Source organism: Petaurus breviceps, unplaced genomic scaffold (assembly GCF_028583685.1).
Source record: "Petaurus breviceps papuanus isolate PSGF00001 unplaced genomic scaffold, PetGlider_PUasm1.0 90769, whole genome shotgun sequence".
In the NCBI taxonomy this organism is placed as follows: Eukaryota; Metazoa; Chordata; class Mammalia; order Diprotodontia; family Petauridae; genus Petaurus; species Petaurus breviceps.
Genome location: NW_027187341.1, coordinates 17,941,127 through 17,961,096, shown reverse-complemented (window position 1 = coordinate 17,961,096; position 19,970 = coordinate 17,941,127). Strand labels below are relative to the sequence as shown.

General features: G+C 41.2%; 2 protein-coding genes across 9 annotated transcripts in view; both read left to right on the top strand.

The window, feature by feature from the left end:
- The window catches only part of MPP4 (MAGUK p55 scaffold protein 4), a gene marked incomplete at its 5' end in the record, with an annotated part of 54,465 nt that extends 51,851 nt beyond the window's left edge, over nt 1-2,614 (top strand). Inside the window, one exon of the mRNA XM_069068825.1 lies at nt 565-2,614. Within this exon, the coding sequence (XP_068924926.1) occupies nt 565-756 (192 nt within the window). The remainder of the gene's footprint in view (nt 1-564) is intronic.
- Nucleotides 2,615-3,720: 1,106 nt separating this feature from the next.
- The window catches only part of TMEM237 (transmembrane protein 237), a 35,809-nt gene continuing 19,559 nt past the window's right edge, over nt 3,721-19,970 (top strand). Inside the window, exons 1-7 of one of the 8 annotated variants that reach the window (XM_069068805.1) lie at nt 4,366-4,779; nt 7,641-7,736; nt 8,359-8,627; nt 8,964-8,995; nt 16,480-16,536; nt 17,749-17,886; nt 19,771-19,891. In XM_069068805.1, the coding sequence (XP_068924906.1) occupies nt 8,602-8,627; nt 8,964-8,995; nt 16,480-16,536; nt 17,749-17,886; nt 19,771-19,891 (374 nt within the window). In that variant the 5' untranslated portion in view covers nt 4,366-4,779; nt 7,641-7,736; nt 8,359-8,601. Of the gene's footprint in view, nt 4,163-4,363; nt 4,780-4,869; nt 4,985-6,051; nt 6,258-7,640; nt 7,737-8,137; nt 8,243-8,358; nt 8,628-8,963; nt 8,996-15,878; nt 15,890-16,479; nt 16,537-17,748; nt 17,887-19,770; nt 19,892-19,970 lie in introns of those variants that run through there. The other 7 variants (XM_069068804.1, XM_069068800.1, XM_069068801.1 and 4 more) reach the window with 7 other exon arrangements.

Here is a 19,970-nt window from a genome sequence, read left to right as displayed (position 1 = left end):
TCAAATTTGGCCCTGTTGCAATCTATGAAATCTTGGGCAAATCACCTAAGCTCTCTGGTCTGAAGTTTTTGTTGTTTTTCAGTTGGTCCAACTCTTCATGACCCCATTTGGGGTTTTCTTAGAGGAGACACTGGAGTTTGCCATTTCCTCCTCCAGCTCATTTTACAGATGAGGAAACTGAGGCAAGCTGGGTTAAGTGACTTGCCCAGGATCTCACATCTAGTGTCTGAGGCCAGATTTGAACTCAGTAAAATTAGTCTTCCTGACTCCAGGCCCAGCGCTCTAGCCACAGTGCTTGCTTGCTAGCTGCCCTTCTGGGCCTCAGTAAAATGAAAGGGTTAAGCTAAACGCAGCTAAACCTTTCCCACTCTTGACCCCTTCAGCACTTCTTAAACTGTACCATCCGGGGTTTAAGAAGCACTGGGGATGTCTAATACACCTTCTAGCTCTAAAATCTATGATCCCATTATCTCATTGTTCTCAAAACTATCTGAGCAACTGAACTGCTAGACTAAGTATTGTGGTTTGCACTGCTCACTTTCATCCTTATTCTCTCTGCCATAGGATGAAGACCTACAGGAGATGGAGGAGCTAGCGAAGAAAATGGAAACTCAGTTTGGCCAGTTTTTTGATCAAGTGATTGTGAATGACAGTCTGCAAGAGGCATGTGCACAACTATTGACGGTGGTGCAGAAAGCCCAGGATGAGCCGCAGTGGGTCCCTGCAGCTTGGATCTGTTCTGACACGGAACCCTAGAGGAGGCCTCCCCATCTAGCTGGCTCTATCAGATTTTAAGGAAGCTGTTTTGTAAGAGCGTTTGGAACATGGAGAAAGAGCCTAGTGCAAAAAGAAGCGTTTGGTTTATAGCTTGCATCAGTGCTGCACCACTACAGCTTCATTTCATTCTTAAAAGTATATATACCTGTTTTAATTCCACAGATGCGTTGTTGCATGATTGGGTTCCAGCAAAACAAGACATGCCCAGAATAGCTGATCTGGAACCAGATGTAGAACCTCCACTAGTAAATCTAGATCACGATGGTTCATGATCAGCAGGCAACTGACTTCATACAGATTCTTTGTTTGAGGTCCTTTTCTAAGTTAAGGTCAGTGTTCCATTTCTGTGCCTGACTATACAAGTTTGTTGCAGTGGTGGTACATGGCTCTTTAACTATTACATAACTATGACAGATCCATGATCTCATGGATAAGGGGACCCATCCATGTAACTTCTCCACATCCTCCCACCAGCACTCCACCACCATGCTGGGCACTTTCCTCTATTTGTCTCAATGTTTTATGGTATGAAATGCATGTTCTGTCTATCTACTGGTTATCCTTTTGTTTAAGTGGCCCATCTTTTGGTCTGATATCCTTTATGTTGTTTCTCCTTTGAAACTCTCCTCACATCCAGGGATCTCTCCATTGTCCTTTGGGTTATAACCCTCAACATTAATGCTGATTGCATCAAACCCTGGAACACTGCAACTTTCCCTGGGTTCAGATCCAGTCTCAGAAACTTACTAGCTGTGTAACCCTGGGCAAGTCACTTAGCCTCTGTTTGCCTCAGTTTCCTCAACTGTAAAATGGGGGTAATAATAGCACCTACCTCCCACGGTTGTTGTGAGGATCAAATGAAATATTTGTAAAGCACTTAACCTAGTACCTAGCATATAGTAGGCATGTATTAACTGATTATTTTCCTTGCTTCCTAAATGAAATCCATGATCACTCAAGAGTGTAGGCTAACTATCCATGCAGGGGAAAAAAAAAAAACAACCCCCAAAAAACAAGTGGTTGAAGAAAGCCTATTGTTCAGGCTAAGATATGCAGTTGGATGGACAATCCAGTAATAGAGATGGTCTATTAGTACAAGTCTTGTACTGACCTTGAAAATGAACAATAAATGGGGCCCAGAGTTGAACAAGAGAAGAATGGGCTGCAACCTGGAAGAAACTGCATAGTGCTTTTTTTTTTTTACTGTATCCCAAACTTCTTCCTGAAACAAAGGTTTAACAAACAATAATCTCTAGTGATTCTGTCTTCTCAGTATCTGAATATAAATTGGGGGTCACACATATTGATCAATTTAATTTAACCTTTTAGTCTGTTTCTCTGGTTGTTAAATCAAGGCTTCAGTCCTATTAAAAAGTGCCAGACTTTTCAACTCAAGCCTAGAAATAACACGTGAAATATCTGATTATGTGTTTCTGTTTCTCAAAAGTTAAAAGTGCATAGGTATCTTACTCCAAGCAATTGGGGGGAAATGAAAGGGAGGGGATCAGAGCCAACAGCCTACAATTCTTATCCTTCTTCTGACAGTTACAGTTTTAATCCCTAGATTTGCAAATGGACAGGAAACCCTCAAGTGGATCTCACTCCACTTAGTTTCATCATATAACGAGAAATACCAAGAAACTTCCCCAAGTTAACTTGTAATTGTGAAATGGAAATTTGGCTTTAAATTTCTGGATGAAAGATACTGAACACACACACACGCACACAGAATATCACACCATAGAAGTAAATTTCTTTGCCTAGCTTTTTCTCTCTATTTTGTTATACTGGCTGTCTCTGTTTCACTGCCTCTACATTTCTGCCCATTCCCACTCCCTCTATTCTCTATAATGTACAAATTTAAAAAAAAAATACTTTAAAATATTTCAGTCTGAGGTTCCTCATTCTAAGAGGCAGTATGGAAGGGGTATGGATTTGGGAGGATTAGGGATTCAGAAAACCTGGTTTCAGATCCTACCCTTGGACACAACTACTTTGTGACTTTGGGCAAATCACTTTTCTGGGTCTCAATTACCTATTTGTAAAATGAAGAGGGTGGTCTAGATGGCCTCTAAGGTTCTTTCTAAATTTAAAACGCTATTTTGATAAGCATCAAGGGCATTGGATAGAGGTCCAGCCTTAGCCTCAGGAAGTTCTGGATTCAAGTTCTGACAGGCTGTGTGACCATGGCCAGTCATGAGAGGTCATCCAATCCAACATCATTTTACAGATGAGAAAAATGAAGGCTAGAGAGGCTGAGCGACTTGCCCTGCAAGGAGGAAGACCAAGATTTGAGCATCCTCAAACTCCAAATCATTATTACTTTCCTTTCCTTTAGCCACTCATTGGTGGAGGGATTTCACACGGGGCCAGACCACTCCCTCGCCCTCCAAAAAGTCCTAGACGTAAGAGCAGACACATAAAACACAAAATGCTATGTGTGTACCTGCTTAAAAACCAAAGCCCACCACGGAAACTAAACTGACTTCACATTTACATTATATGTTGTTGTTCAGTTGTATCTGACTTCTCATGACTCCATTTGGGGTTTTCTGGGCAAAGATACCGGAGTGGTTGCCATTTCCTTCTCCAGTTCATTTTATAGATGAAGAAACTGAGGCAAGCAGGGTTAAGTGACTCGCCCAGGATCACACTGCTAGTAAGCCTGTCTGAGGTCACATTTGAACTAGGTCTTCCTGACTCCAGAAACAGCCTCGATCACTACGGTGCCATCTAGCCGTCCGCGCATGTTTGCACGACCCTACACTATCTTCCGTGAGGCATCTAGATCAGGTTCCCTGACATACATTGTCATACATGGCCACGAGTGTCTGTAAGGATGGAGGGCGGCAACCTCGGTCCCTGGCCACACTCCATTCACACACACACACACACACACACACACACAAACTCAACGCACTTGTACACAGACCACACATAAATCCCCACACACGGACTCACACACAGGTATACACACCCTGGCACACTCGTACAGACACTAATACACAGTCACTCTTGCACAAAGACACTCGCACTGGGCCATGCACACTCACACACGAACACTTCCGCACACACGCTCCATCCTTTGGGGCAGACTCTGGAGGGAAGGAGGGAAGAAGCCGGGGTCAGGAGAAGCAGCCTCCCCAAGGGGAGGGGTCTAAACACGCCCCTTGCCGCTGCACAGCGGGGAGTCGGCCTCATCCCGGCGCTCGCGCACCCCCTCCCTCTCCGCGCCCAGACCCCCGGGGCTGAGAGAGGCGCTACGCGGCTCGGTGGGGATCGGGATCGAGGTGGGGGCTCGGGCCGGGCGGCGGTTGCGCAGGAGGTTCTCCAGGGACGCGGCATGAGGCCGGAGCCCGAGCCCCCGCAGGAGGGACCCAGCCTGGTGAGCCGTAGAGGGGAAGGAGATGCGGGCCCGGGCTGGAGGGTTGGAAAGGCAGGGTCGTCCCAGAGGAAGTGTCAGGGAGGGATGGGGGTGGGGGGCAGGCCCGCTCCCTCACCTCGTTGGGGGGGAGAGCTAGCTCTAGGGAGGGGAGGGGTAACTGATCGCGGGCTTGGGCGTGCGTTACCATGACAACGCCCCGCCCTCCCAGTTTGGATCCTACTACCCCACCTCCCCTTCTGGGCCTCCTTTTACTCCAACCGCCTTCGCGGTTCCACCCGGTGGGCCCGTGGGGAGACCCTCATTTCGACGCGGTCTCCATTAGCTCCCCTCTCCCTCCTCCCACTTCGGTTAGGTCACAGCCGCGCTGTCCTCTCAGTTCCTCTAGCTAGACCGGCGGGGCGGGACTCGGCCCTAGGGGGCTTGGCCGCTTGACGCAATGACGCACGGCGCGTCTGTGCCCTCCCCGCCACGTGTTAAGTTGCCAGTGGGCGGGGCTAGGGCTGGATTCTTGCTCTCTGGGCGGGAGATACCCGCGGAGGGCCTTACGGGCGCCCTACGGGCTTGCGGTAGCCGGCATTCCGAGGCGGGCGTTAGATGGCATGGGAAAGAAACAGGTGGTAAGCTCCTTTTACCGGCTTCCTTTCCTTTGCATACTGTGGTTTGGGGAGGGGCGTCAGGCGTGGATGTGTTGGCTTTGTTTTATGCAGGGATCCGTCTCTGCGGGACTTAGAACTGAAATGCTGGTAAATCCATGTTGTGGCACATTCTGCACGAGTCCTGGGAAGGAGCCTCGTCTTGCAACGACTCCCTAATTTAAAACATGTAATTATGTCCCGTGTACGCTATCGTCTTTTATAGCAGTGATTTTTTAATTTGGTTTTTGTGATGACCGGCTCTCTTCTGATTTTCTGTTAGTATTAAATATATTCATAAATTACTTGTTAAACAAAGGACAAAGTTTAGGAGAAAAGTCATTTATCGGTTATCCTTTCTGATATGCAGTATTGTCTCTGCACTAAACGTAAGAGATTTTAGTGGGCAGTTTTTTATTGGAGAGATCTGTGGTATAAGGGATGTCTTATCAGAAAACCACCTGTACCAATGCAGATTAGTGCATTCTCTTCAAGTCTTAGAACAGTGGTCCACAAAGTAGAGTGTGCACACAGCAGGAGGGTGCATGAGTGTTATGTGAATTTTGAGGTTCGCATTCGTTACCACAAACGACGCTTTCGTTTTATGGGAAAGGGTTTTATTATATGGGGCAAGGGATATAAGTTGAGCAACACCGAACAAAGCAGCACAACAAAAGCAATACTAAAAATACAATGATTATAATAATTAGGATAGAGGAAAAAGAAAAAGAAAACATCACCACATGGGGGAGCACCGTCTCTCGTCAGTTTACTGGGGGAGTCCCGTTTTCTCCAGCCTGAGACCCGAGTGGGAAAATCCTGGGCGAATCGTCATTCCCACGGGTGAGACTCAAATCTTTGGGTCTCGAGCTAAGGTCTTTAAGGGCTGAGAACAAAGAAGGCACGCAGCCAACTATAGTTAGCAGACTCATCGTTTACGTGTCTTCTGTTTTTCATATTTCATCCATGTTTTGACAATTTGGAACAGGAACAGTCTGGTGGTCGTTAGCCAATATTGCAACCTTGAAAGCAGAACAGACTGGTTGCTGATAAGACCAGCAAGCACTTGGAGGGGAGTAGTCAAGTCCCCTCCGGGTACATTCTATTCTCGGGAGTGACTGGTTCCCGGCTCTGGCCTAAAGTTGTTTGCTGCTTCAGAGTGCAAGGTCGGCTTTTTTTTTAAGGGGTCATCAAGGGGACAAGTTCTCATAAGAGACCGAATTAACTTACAAAATATGATTTTCTTATTTCAATGAGATATCCCATTGGAGTGCTAAGAAAATATTGAGTCAATAAGCATTTATTAAGTGCCTACTGTGTTATAAGAGAACGGCAAAAGCAGCCCCTGCCCTCAAGGAGCACTCTGATCTAATATTAAATACCACCTGGCTCAACTCCTTCCATCCTGGCCAGTGTCCAGTGTGGGCTATGCTGGATGGTCAGCCACTCAAGCTCCTCTCCAGGTAAGAAGGGGGGGGAGGGATGGGGCTAGGGAAGAAATCACTCTTCCCCCACTCCCTGCATAGTCCTTGCCTCGACCCCCATGACCCACTTTTGTAAGTAGCAGGGCACAGCTGCCTGGCCTGAGCTGGCATACTAGTTCCTTGCTGCCTGCCCAGACTCTTTCTTCCACCCCACCCCCAGAAGAACAAGAGAGACTTACACTAGACCTGAAAGATCTACAGCAAGGAGAAGCCAAGAGGGTCGGGCACAACCAAGGTGATGGCATTATAAATGGCAGTGTCAGCTGCCAGTGGGCTTGGGGCTCAAGCAGCTGGACACACCTCCGGCAACTGCAGGAACCCTGTTATTACCCCAACCAACCAGACAGCTTCAAAGCAAGTGAAGGCAGGAAACCAAGGCCTGCCCAGGCATCTTGCTCTGTGTCCTGCTTCCTTTTCCCCATCTGGAGCAACCACTACCCTCTAGACCTGGGACTTGACCCCCCAAAGACCATGTCTCTCACCCCTTGGCTAGAGGGAAGATAGACATTTAACAACCAGATTCCAACAACATCAACAACAGCAAAACCTTTGAATAATTGGTAGGTGTGATTGAAAAATGAATATCATGATTTAGTAAACACAGTTATGCCCTTAGGATCCTAACTTAAAGCTGAAAGGGACCTGAGAGGTCATTTAATCCACTCCCCCCACCCCTCCCAATTTTAAAGATAGGTAACCTTAGAGAAATTAAATGACTTAACCTATGGTCATACAGCTAATGAGAATCAGAGGCAGGATTTGAACCTGGGTCTTCTTAACCAGTGCTCTGTTCACTCTATCATTCTTCTATTTGGATCTGTAGATTTTTGAGGTCTGTTATGACTGCCATTAAAAGCTAGTGCTGGAAGAAACTGAACTTAGAACCAGACCTTTGAACTGCTGTATCACAAAGTGGCAAACCAATGTTTTCCAAAAAGTGCAGCACTTTCAATGATATCGTCCTCACTAAATAAAGATGAAAATAAATCACAGTTTTATTTAATGAGAGCAAAAGGATTTTTTGTATTATTAAGAAAAAAATTTAAAAATATATTTTCTCTTTATCCTATTTTGTATATTTTATAATATATTAAGATATTAGTAGAGTAGCATATGCTTATACATTTATAAATACATATATGAAGAGGATGTACCCAGAATTTTTTGATAGGGAGGCATGATCAAGAAAATTTGGGAAGCATTGCCTTAGTTGCCTGGAACACAGAGACAGGTTAAGTGACTTGCCCAGGGTCACAATCATATCTGACTTTTTGTGACCCCCTGGACTTGTCCGTGGAGTTTTCTTGGCAAAGATGTTGGAGTGGTTTGCCATTCTATCTCCACTGTGTCCCCATTTTACAGATGAGGACCTGAAGGTATAGCAAAGGAAGGATGTGAACCCAATCTTCCCTAACTCTGAGTCCATGTCTCCATCCACTATTTCCTGTCACCTCTCAGGTAAAATACACTGATTCATATTTATTTTTAATCTTCCAGTGAAGCCCTATTCCAACACTCCCATATATATATATAATATACAAATATAAAATATATAAATATAAGATAAATATATAAAAATGACATTGGATTGTAGGAGGCTATGCCAGTGAGAGCTCAAGATCTGTTAGATTCAACCAAGGTAGAAAAACTTCCAGTACAGACCCCAGGATGGAATATTTCCTGTGATCTTCACCCTGGCTGAAGGTGCAGGTGCCAGTCACTAGAAGCTTGGCCACCAATCTTCTTTTTCATTCGCTGCAATTCCCAAAGACCATCCCCTCGGCTGGGGGGATCACATCACACTAGCATGAAGATGAAATCAAACCTGGCAGTGATATTTGTGAATTCATTAATTTTAGAAGATTCTCAAGTGCTTCAGAAACTAAGAAGAGACGTGGAAGGGCCATGGACAAGCATGCCGAACTCAGAATCAGTGGATTTGGGTTCAGGGCCAACCTCAGACAGTCAGTTAATTTCTTATATCTTCAGTTTCATGATCAGTTAAATAAGGATAATAATATTTGCATTGCTTGTATCAAAGGGTTGTTTATTTTAATTACATGGTTTCTCTTGCCTCCAGAATCCTCTGATGAACCACCATTATGTGGAGATAACTCTGCATTCTCAAAAGCCAGGCAACTGGAGTGAAAGGTCTCAGGTTCTATCACATTGGAAAGACTGAATCCAATGATGGACTGTATGTCTATTGTCTGAGGACGAGACTGGCCCTCAATTAATTCAGATAGACTCCTCACTGGGCTGTCCAAAGGTGATGATTATGTTCTCAGAGACCATCTACTAAGTCAAGAAGGTGTTCAAGTCCATGTTGCTAACAGAGAGAATGCCCAGGTCAATCATGAATGCTTATAATATTAAAGGACGTATTTACTTGTTATTGTTGCCAAGTGTGATTGCAGCTCTGCTTATGCATAGAAGATATTTAGCCTTAAGTTTTTCACATGGTTGGGCAAGTTTAGTGTATTTGTTAGGTTTTCATTCCCCTTCAAAACTCTTAGATCTGTCTCTTACACAGACTCCCAAATTATTTGGAATATAGTAGTCTAGCCTCCTATATTTTCAGTCGTTTGTAAGAAGCTTTTTTTTTTTTTTTACAAAAAATGACCCATGAAGAGAAGATAATTCAATTGTTCATTAAAAGTGTTTTTTCTGACCTTTTTTTCCTAGCGTCCTCCAAGAGCTCTTCCACCAGTACCAAGGTAAAAAATAATTTTCTATAATGACTTTGTTAATAAGAAGGATATGTATGATATATTTAGTTCAAGATATGTTTATTAAGTACCTCTGAGGTGCTGGGCATACCAGGGTGAACTATGACATGTATTTTGAATTTTAATTCACTATGTACATGTTGTTTTCCCCTGCAGAATGTAAGCCCCTTGAAGGCAGGTACTATTTTAATTTTTGTCTTTGTGTGCACAATACCTATCACAGTACTTGGAATATAACCTGTGCTAAGTGTTAAATAAGTAAGTGCCTGTTGAATTGAATTAAATAACTTTTGTAGATATAAAATTGAGTATTTTCTGAGGACAAAACAATTGGACAAAAATATGGCACAATTTTGATAACTCAGAAGAAAATTGCTAAGTTATTAAAGTTGAAGATTATAGTGTATCAAGGCTAAGAAAGTATAGTTGTTATGAAATATGACGTAAATCGGTAGGCTAGAACACATTTTGAGTATGGTACCTATTACATCATAGTTTTTATGTAAACATTTTAATTGATTCACACATTCCTTGCATTGACCCTCAACTGGTTTTACATAGATAAAAGAAAATATGTTTATGTGTAATGAATATGCTACAAATCCTTCAATAGTGTCCTATACATATGTATGACATTTTGGCAGTAAGGACAGAGTGAGACAGTGCAGATGAATACAGAAACCATTAATCACCTTAGTAGTAGGAATATAATTTAAATAGAATTTGGTGCTCCAGGGGCAGTTAGGTATCACCATAGTACACAGACTGCTGGGCCTATAGTCAGGAATACCTGAGTTCAAATTTGGCCTCAAATATTTACTAGCTCTGTGACCCTGACCTAGTCATTTAACCTCTCATTGCCTCAGTTTTCTCATCTGTAAAATGGGGATAATAGCACCTATCCATGGAGTTATTGTGAAGATCAAATGAGATCATATTTGTCAAGAACTTAGCACACTGCTTGGCAGTTAGTGCTTACTAGCCTGGCAGATTGGAAGCCCTTAATAAATTCTTGTTCCTTTCTGCTCTTCCCACCTTCTCAGCAGTGGGTCAGTAGCATTATTTTTCATTTTTAAAAGATAGTACATAATGTACTATGGGATGATATTATAAAACCTCATCTCAAAAGTAGCTTCTGTTGCTGCATACTGTTAAATTTTTTTTTTCTGAAAACCGATTTTTGCCCATTTTTAAAAATCAAGGAATTAGGTTGTTTTTTTTTAAGGTAACAGTGGTTCCCTACTCATTATGATGGCAAAGAGCTGGCTGTGCCTTTGTGGGCAGGAGGACCACCTGGGAGACAGCTATACAGGAACCTGTACGGAAGGTGCTGAGGCCCCGGTCTGAAGTGATAACACTGAAAAATGATTGAATAAGGAAGATGCTTTGAAGAAGAATCGTGAGGACATGCGTGGCACAGTAGGTGTAGAGATGGATAGGACTCAGAAATCATCCTGGCCAACTTCCTCATTCTACAGATGAAAAGACCGAGGTCCCGCGGGATGGCACACACTCGGCCAAGGTTACGTGTAATTAAATCAGTGCTTGAATTGGAAGAAGGAATTAGAAATGACGCAAGGTTCTGAATAGAGGAGATTGGTAGTCCCATTGGTAGAAATGGGTGGTAGGAAGAAGAGCCAGTTTGAGAGAAAGACGGTGAGTTTAAATTTGTATGTGTTAACTGTAAAGAGGTCATCTCAGCGGATGTATCCCGTAAATAGTATGGGAAAAAAAAACCCTGAAAGTCATGCAGGATGTCAGGGTTAGGGATAGATTTGTGAGTCATTCATAAGAGGCCATAGTCGAAGCCACAAAGGCAGATGAATTTTAAAGAGAAGGTGCCGCCGACAGCTAAGCTTTTGGGGGATGGATCCATTTAGAGGGCAGAAAGAGGGAGCACCATACAGAACAAAGGAGAGTTCCCACCTATTCAGCCAGTCCCTGACTTTAAAATATTAATTTACACCAGAGCTCAAGTACGTGCAAAACTTTGCCCCACCGGCTTCTCTGTTTCTTTTCTTTTAATTATCCTGCATCAAAATTCTGAAGTCATTCTCAGCTCCTGCCCTCACCTTCTGCACCACATCTATCTACTGTTTTACCAAGTTCTGGTGATTCTTACTTCGGAAGTATCTCGCAAATCTGTTGTTTTCTTTCATTTCCCATCAGTCCAAGTCATTGCTACTTCATGCCTTTATTAATGTTGCACTCTCCTAACTAAGTCAACCACCAATCCAATTTTTTTTGTGCTGGTCACCCCAACTATTCTTCCTACACACTGCTAATATATTATACAGGAATGAGCTCTCTATACCATTTCATAGTACCTCACATATATATTTTGCAATCCATAGAATCAATTCCAGATTCCTTAAGCTGGCATTTAAATTTAGTATCCAGAGTTCACTATCCGTCTGCCTCTTCAGCTTAACTCTGCTATATGAAATCTATGCTGTGGTCAAGCTAATCTCATTGTTCCATGAACATGCTCTGCTTAATTCCTTCCTCTATGCCTTTATCCATTCTGTCTTCCCTGCCAGGAATGCCTTCTCCCATTGGGGAAGTCTTTCAAAACCCCCAGCCTCCCTGGCTGTCCTGGGGAACTTTGTTCCGCTGCCTGTAGCTCTCGGAGATTCCCTCTCATCTCTAAACTGGTTTAGCCCTTTTTTTCCTTTCAACATATTTGGCATTGTTGCATATGTGCATGTATAGATGCATATGTGTTATAGATGGCTTATCTCCCTGGTCAGATTTAAATCCTTTGAAGTCAGTAGACTTAACCTCCTTTGTATGCCCAGCACCTGTTAACAGTACTCTACAAACAGGAGGTACTCTTGTTTTATGCAGACTTCTGCAAGGACTGGGAACTCTTTGCTACAGCTTTGATTTCCACATGTACGTTCATTCCTCTTGTAATAAGACTAGTTTTCACGAAGGCTTTCTGAAAGCATGATTTCCTGTTGACACTCTGTAAATGTTTGCCGATAATAATGAATGCAGGAATGAATGAAAAAGTGTTTATGAAGTAATTATGGTGCAGAATTGCTAGGGAGACAAATAGGAAAACAAGGCAGCTTCTGCTCTCAAGGAGCTCATGTTCTAAAAGGGGGAGAAAACAAGGATGATGAGCCAGAAATTGAATTTACAAGAAAATAATTAAGCAACATTTTGGGTTTTGGTAATGAGGCTTCATAAATGCCTTACAGCATCATTCTCATTATTAATCATTTTTATAATAATAACTGACCATGTAAAACAAGAGAAGAAGCTCAGGGCTAGGATGGGTGAGGCAGTGGAGATATATAAGGATACATTGCAAAAAGTAGCATCTTGCTACTCTGAGAGAGAGACTTTGCTAGCACGTTCTCTCAATCACAGTAGTTTATATACAGTATAACCTAAACTATGAATGTTTGGGGTTTTTTTTTTTTTACACTTATCATGACTAGTAAAGTCCTAATCTGCTTTTGTTTACTTAAAAATTCTGGCAGAGCCTAAACTGTATTCTAATCCCTGTCAACTGATGCTTAATACATCTTATTACTAGTCAGTTGGTCTGTATAAACTACAAGGCCATTTACCACAATTCTAGATAAAGTGCTTTTGTATAATAACGTCATTTTTAAAATTTTTACATTTATTATTCATTTTTAACATTTTTTTCTTTTTTGAATTTTGAGTTCCATAGTCTCTCCCACCCTTTCCTCATCCATTGAGGAAGCAAGAAACATAATATAGGTTAATTATACATGTGAAATAATAAAAACATTTCTATATTAGCCATATTAAAAAAAGTGAAATAAAAAATAAAAGAACATGAGAAAATTATGCTTCAATGTGCACTCAGAGTTCATCGTTTCTCTCTCTGGAGGTAGACAGTGTTTTTTCATCCTGAGTCCTTTGGGACTTGGACCATTGTATTGATCAGAGTAGCCAAGTCCATTGTTCTTACTGTGCACCATGACTTCCTGGTTCTTCTCACTTCATTTTGTATCAGTTCATGTCGGTCTTTGCATGTTGTTTTTTTTTTTTCTGAAGCCGCTTGCCTTGTCATTTCTTATAGCGCAGTAGCTTGTTCTGCCGTTCCCCACTTGATGCTTGAGCATCCCTTTGATTTCCAGTTCTTTACCAGCATGGAAAGAGTTGCTATAAATACTTTTGTATGTACTGGTGCGTTTCCTCTAATCTCTTTAGGATACTGACTTAGTAGTAGTCAGTAGTAGTCTTGCTGGGTCAAAGGGTATGCACAGTTTTATAGCCCTTTGGGCATAAGATTGTTTCAAGTTGTCCCAAATATGAAAAACATTTTCAAAATAGCCATATTGCCAAAAAAGGGAAAATGCCTATTTCCATGTTAGGCATGTTGCAGAAAAAATATCAATAGCAACTCCTTTTGTGGTGGCCAAGAATTGTAAATTGAGGGGATGTTTATCAGCTGAAGAATGATTGAATGAGAAGTGACTTATGATTGTGATGGCGTACTATTGTGCTATAAGGAATGACAAGGGGGATGGTTAAAAAAAAATACAGCAAGAACTATTTTGTTGTCATCCTAGCTCCTTGACCTTCTGGAATATCCTATTCTAAGCCCTTTTCTTCTTTAACACGGAAGCTGCTTCTTGGATGATCTTGATAGTGGCTTCATGATATTTGAGTGTTTTCTTTCTGAATGTTTGTAATATTTTCTTCTTGACTTGAGAGGTCTTTGATTTTAACAATAACATTCCTGGGAGTTTTCATTTTGGGATTTCTTTCAGGAAATGATTGGTAGGTTCTTTCAATTTCTTTTTTCACCTCTGGATCTAAGATATCAAAACTGTTTTCCATGATAATTTCTTGAAATATATCTAGCCTCTTTCTTTGGTCATGGCTTTCTGGGAGTCTAATTCTTAAATTTTCTCTCCTGGATCTGTTTTCCATTTCATTTTTTCCAGTGAAGCATTTAACATGTTCTTCATTTTTTTTCAGTCATTTCACTTTGTTTTATTGTTTCTTGATGACTCATGGAGTCATTAGGTTCCACTTACCCAATTCTGATTTTTAAAGAATGAAGTTCTTTATTGAGTTTTTATACTTCTTATTCCATTTGAGCAATTCTGTTTCTTAAGGAATTTTTCTCTTCGGTGAATTTTTGTGCCTCTTTTATCATCAAGCCAATTCTGTTTTTTTAATGGTATTTTGCTCTTCATTATTTTTTATGCCTCTTTTACCAAGCTGTTAATTCTCTTTTCATAATTTTCTTGATCACTCTCATTTCTTTTCCTAATTTGCCCTCTAGCACTTTTATCTCTTTAACTCTTCCAGGAATTCTTGTGGGGCTTGGGTCTAATTAGCATTTTTCTTTGAGGCTTAGCTTGTAGGTATTTTCCACAGCATTGTCCTCCTCTTGACCTTCCCTAACACAATAGTAGCCTTTCATGATCTGTATTGATCCTTGGGTTTCTAGCTGAGTCTTACCTTTCCCAGGTCTTCAGTGTGCATCTGGAGATGTCCAGCACATTCACGTAAAAGAGAAGTTGGGCCCCTGGAAATGGAAAGAGGCACAGCTTTATTGGCAGGACAGGCGGTGTCGTTACATCTCTCCTCCTGGCCCCCTTGTGCTTCAGCCCTTAAATCCCCAAAGTGCACTTGCAGAGCTCAAGAACAGCTCAGGAGGGAAGGGGTGGGGGGGTGGCAATCAGAGGACAGGGAGGCTGTGTCCAGAACAGCTTGTGTACTCCTGCTCACTTGCCCTTAGTCCCCAAGATAAATCTCAGGGTAACAGGGTACATTGTGTGACAGCATACAATCTGGATGCCTCAGCACTTCCTAGAGGTTAGGATGCCCTGATCACAGATAAGATCAGCACATACTGCTGATTGTTCTGTATCCTGCTGCAACAGACCTGAACTCAGAGAGGCTTCTGAGACCCCAACAATGGTCAAGTTCTTTTTTTTTTTTTTTTGCTGTTTGTTCATTTTCCAACCTATTTCTTGACTTTGAACTTTTTGTTATTGAATTTTTTGGGCTCTGCTCATCTTGGGGTGGAGAAGCACTGTCCCAAGCTACGGGCTTTTTTGTGCTTCTCTTTTCAGAGCTAGTTCTGACGTTCTGTAAGTTTTCCTTCTTCTAAGGTAGTGTGATCCTGGGAGAGGTATGGTTTGTGCTCTGGTCTTTACTCAGGAAGGACCCTGTTTCTCTGCAACTGCAAGTTCCTTTTGGCCCTGGAACTGTGACCAGGTCCTCTGTTCTCTTCTGGCTACAAGTTCTGGCATTCCTCTGTGCCCTGGAGCTATAACCCAGAACTGTCTATGGGCAGTAGAGTTGCCAAGAAGCACCAGGTTCTGCAGCCAGTGCCAGCAAGAGATCATCTCTGATCAGTTGTCCAACTCCTTTACTTTCTCTGACCTGAAGCTGCAGTTGCTATGGTGGCAGTGGCCTTCAAGGCCTGCTGCTGCATGTATTTCAAGCTGCTCCAAACTGGCCCTAACCCAGTGGCATTGACCTCTCTTTCCAACTTCCTAAGTTGTTTTGGGCTGGAAAAATGTCTCACCCCAACCTTTTATTGGCTCTTCTGTTCCAAAATCTGATTTGAGGCACTATTTGAAAGTTGTTTAGAGGAGATGGTTGAGAGAGTCCAGCTGGGTTGCTGTCTATACTCAACCTTCTTGGCTCCTAATGATGTTATAATTTAACAAACTATCCCACATTGCTGTTGACATGTTTATTTTATTTTCATTTTTAACAAAATATTAAGCCAATTTTTTATGCTGACAATATTGACATCAGTGAATTTTAAGAGACTCCAAACTAATGCCTTTTGTCTCTTTCCTTCATGTTTGTGTATTTGTTTTACTTTGGCTGATGTCATGTAAAATGTTTGCTTCTGAAGTACCCTGCAAGGTGAGTTAGTTCCTTGTTAAAATAAAAATTTCTGTATGTAGCATTTTATGTTAAAAATATAATGCCTAATTTCTAATTTTTTTCTTAAAGTCTAATTTGAATGGTGTCATTAATCAAGCATCACTAACTGTATGCACCCTCATTTGAAATGAGTGGAAGCTAGTAGTCCTCTCTACAAACTCCTGTCCTCCTAACATCCTCCCTTCTCTTCAGAATTAATGCCTCCATTTCACTGGGAAGCCTTGGATATTACAGATACATGCTTAAACTTCTCCTTTGCCAGAACTCCCCCACCACCATCACCACCACCACGTGGCTCTTGGTAGAGAGTCATTAGGACTCTGTAGTACCAAATAGAGTTCCTATGATTCCTGCCTATGCCCTATTACTTGTACTGTAGAATGATCTCTTCCTCCATTCTGTCACATTCATCCTTTCTTCCCCTAATGTTAATCTAGATTATTAAAGAAAGTGGGAAAAGAATAAGCCTTTTGATGTGAAAATTTTTCTCTTATTCATATTGCAAGACTTCTTTTTCACAGTTGACTTTTAGGTCAGCCTCTTTATGGTTGTTGTTTTCTATTTTACAGATGACATTCCACTTAATCGTCGAAAAAAAAAGAAATCCAAAGCAAAAAATGCCCTAGGTAAGAAGTTAGTCTCTCTCCAGGCGGTATATTGGAGCCAGTTGTGAAATTTTCAGTGTGAGGATTTGCACTTTGGAAATCAACAAATGCCCCAGATTAGGACTTAATTTATTATTTTGTTGATTGTCTAGACTTAAAAAAGTGATGGAGAAAAATGTTAATAATTCAAATTAAACTTAAAAGTGTGTCATGTACCCCCCAGCCCAAGATCCTGTTGTTAAGCTTTTACTGGTGCTCTTCTGTTTTGTGAGACAGAGTAACTCCATCTCACTCTAGCTGAATCAGGCAATCTCAGGTCATCATGGGTGTAAGGCAAAGCTGAGTTAGACTAACCCAGGACTGTAGACTTCAAGGTGCCTGGCTAGGGACCAGGTCAAAGGCACATTCAGTCTGGTGCAGACTCTTAAGGCAAACACCAGCAAAAGGGAAGAGGACTGAGGATATGGCTCTTTATGAAGTTACTGTCAATGAAAGTTTGTCTGACGACTTTTATCTTTAGTAACCTCAAAACCACCTGGTTGAAAAAGAGTAAGTCTCTTTAGGTTTAAAGAAATTCTGACTAGTGAGTGTGATCTTAGATGCCTTGCAGATGGAGGATTATTTTATTAGTTCATGAGTTTACAGTTTCTCCGTCTGAGGGTAGGTTTGTATTCTCTAGTCAGATTTGGTCTCTGTAAGGGAATTTATAACCTTATAGAGTTTGGTGGGGTCATAGTCCAGAGCAGGGAGGATTGTCACTGTCCTGACTCTCAGGTTGAGGTTCTCATCTCCTCCACATTTCAGTTTTTTTGATCTGTGGGTCATGACAGAACTGAACCAGAACTGTTTAGAATGGTAGAGGAAATTTGTCATTTAACTTAATTCAAAGAACTTCACTGTTTTTGCTAGCTAATGTTTATGAGACTAAATAGTGGTCCATATCACTGGAATCCTAAATAAATAAAAATAGGCCTAAGGGGAAATCAAGAAGCAGGTCTAATGAAAAATGGGAAAATGACTTTAAAATAACTGGGAGTTATCTCTCTTGTTTATTGGAAGAGAGACATTTGATTGAGGATTTTGTGGAGTAGTAGGGGTGTGGAGTACAGAAAGCATTCTAGTCCTTTTATCTTCTGGGCTTATAGAGAGATTAAGCAGTGGTTTGTTTAGAACATTCCTTGACATCCCCAAATAAAATGTTTTCTGTTTTAATTATCCTGTTTTGTCCTGTAGGAAGTGCCTCTCTAGAAGGCATCGTTCAGGATGCAGGCCATCAGCCATCTGACAACAGTGAACTGTTGACTCATGAACCCCTGGAGCCGCCAGAAGCTCCAGTCCAGAAGAAACGCAAGAAGAAAAGATTACCTGCTGGTAGGTGAGCCTCTTCTGTAAGTGGAATAGAAGAAGAGAAATATGGTCAGCGTTTTCCCTGTATGAAGACAGAGTAGAGCCACTTACTTGTAATTCTAAAGGTGTGACTTAAAAGGTGTCAAAGAATTCCACCTTCCCCGAAATACCCTCTCTACCTACTTCCTATGAGGGTACCCTCCCTCCTTTCTGGCCTAACATTCTCACCATTAGCCATTCCTTTGGCTTTGTCTCTAGAAGGACAATTTTAAAAGTGATCTGTTGTAAAGTACAGTTGTTTCTGGATTTTATCTTATAGTCTTTCAAATAATTGTCAAACTAGCATAATCAGAAGTGTTTTGGGTGTTCTAAAATAGCCCGTGTGTGTGTGTGTGTGTGTGTGTGTGTGTGTGTGAAATACACTAGGCTGGGGCGGCTAGATGGTGCAGTGAATAGAGCACCAACCCTGGAGTCAGGAGGACCTGAGTTCAAATTCGGCCTCAGACACTTAACACTTACTAGCCGTGTGACCTTGGGCAAGTCACTTACTCCCAATTGCCCTGCTCTTCCCCCTCTAAAAAGCAAAAAAATAAATAAATAAATAAAATACACTAGGCCATTTTACTAAAAGAATAAAATATTAAGAATAATATTTCCAATCTCACACAAAAAGTTAAGAATTTTTTAAAATGTATAATAGCATTTATATAGTACTTTAAGGTTTGCAGAGTGCTCTACAAATACTATATCATTTAGCAATAATAAAGATAGTTAACATTTACATAGCACTTAGTATGTGTCAGACACTGTGATAAGTATTTTATAATTATTATCTCATTTGATCCATACAACAGCCCTGAGAAGTGAATGCTGTTATTATCCCTATTTTTATAGATGAGGGAACTGAGGCAAATAGGTTAAGTGACTCATCCAGGTTCACACAGCTGGTATCTGAGGCTGGATTTGAACTCAGATCTTCTGATTCCAGGTTCAGTGCTCTATACTATGGCTCTTCAGTGCCTCATGTAAGAAAGAAAAGAATAGCAGTAGCAGGGGGACTGATAAGGATGGGTTTATAGACTCATTGTAAGGAATCCGTGTTCTTAATGAGTATGCATTTCTTCCTCTGTCGTGAACAATAACTGTTGTTTGAGAAAATTATTTGGATAAAAAGAGAAACCTAAATATTGGATTGATTTTTATATTCCCATTGTAAGTAATTCAAAATTTTATTTTAAAAGAGGCAGTGTGGATTAGTAGGATGAGTGCCATCTTTGGTATCAGAAAAGCCCAGGCTCACATGCCACCTATTACCTGCTGACTCTGTGATCCTGGGGAAGTTACTTAACCTCTAGTGAACCAAATGACTCTCTAAGATTCAACGTTGCTGATCTGCATTGGGAGGGAGTTTCCTCCCTAGAAGTTCCATTCACCATAGAATTCATAGTTCCACATCAAAAAAAAAAAAGAGTTAAAAGTTAAAAAGCATATGGTCATTAAAGTATTAAAATTTAAGAGATAGCAAAAAAGAATTTTCTTTGCTCTAGTTAAGATTTATAGGATACTCTTTTTTTTAATTTTTGTAACTTGCTTTTTATATCTCGGGTATATGATTTTGAACGAATGAATGGATAAAGCATTTATTAAGTACTTGCCATGTGCAAAACACACAAACATAAAATTAAAGACAGTCCTTGCCTTCAAGGAGCTCCTATGGGAATGTTCCATGGTCCTTAGGTGCAGCAGCAAAGCAAACAGTAATGCCATATAGGTAATATGTATCTATATACACACGTATACATTACATTATATGTATATACACACACATATGGGTGTACATGTAGTTTCCTGTTCATTTAATAACAGTTTGAAGATGTTAAATTTGCATTGCTTTATTTTAATTTTCAGAATCAGAGACATCTGTCACCCAGAAGAGCACACCTAATCCATCTCCACTTCTAAATGAAAATGGCATGGATTTGGAACAAGCTGAGGAAGCTGTTACTCGAAAACCTCGAAAGAGAACAAAGTGAGAATTATCTTGGTCCCCGATATTGTGTTCCGAGCTCTCAAATTGTGGTATCTTATTGATTACTAACAAATTCTTT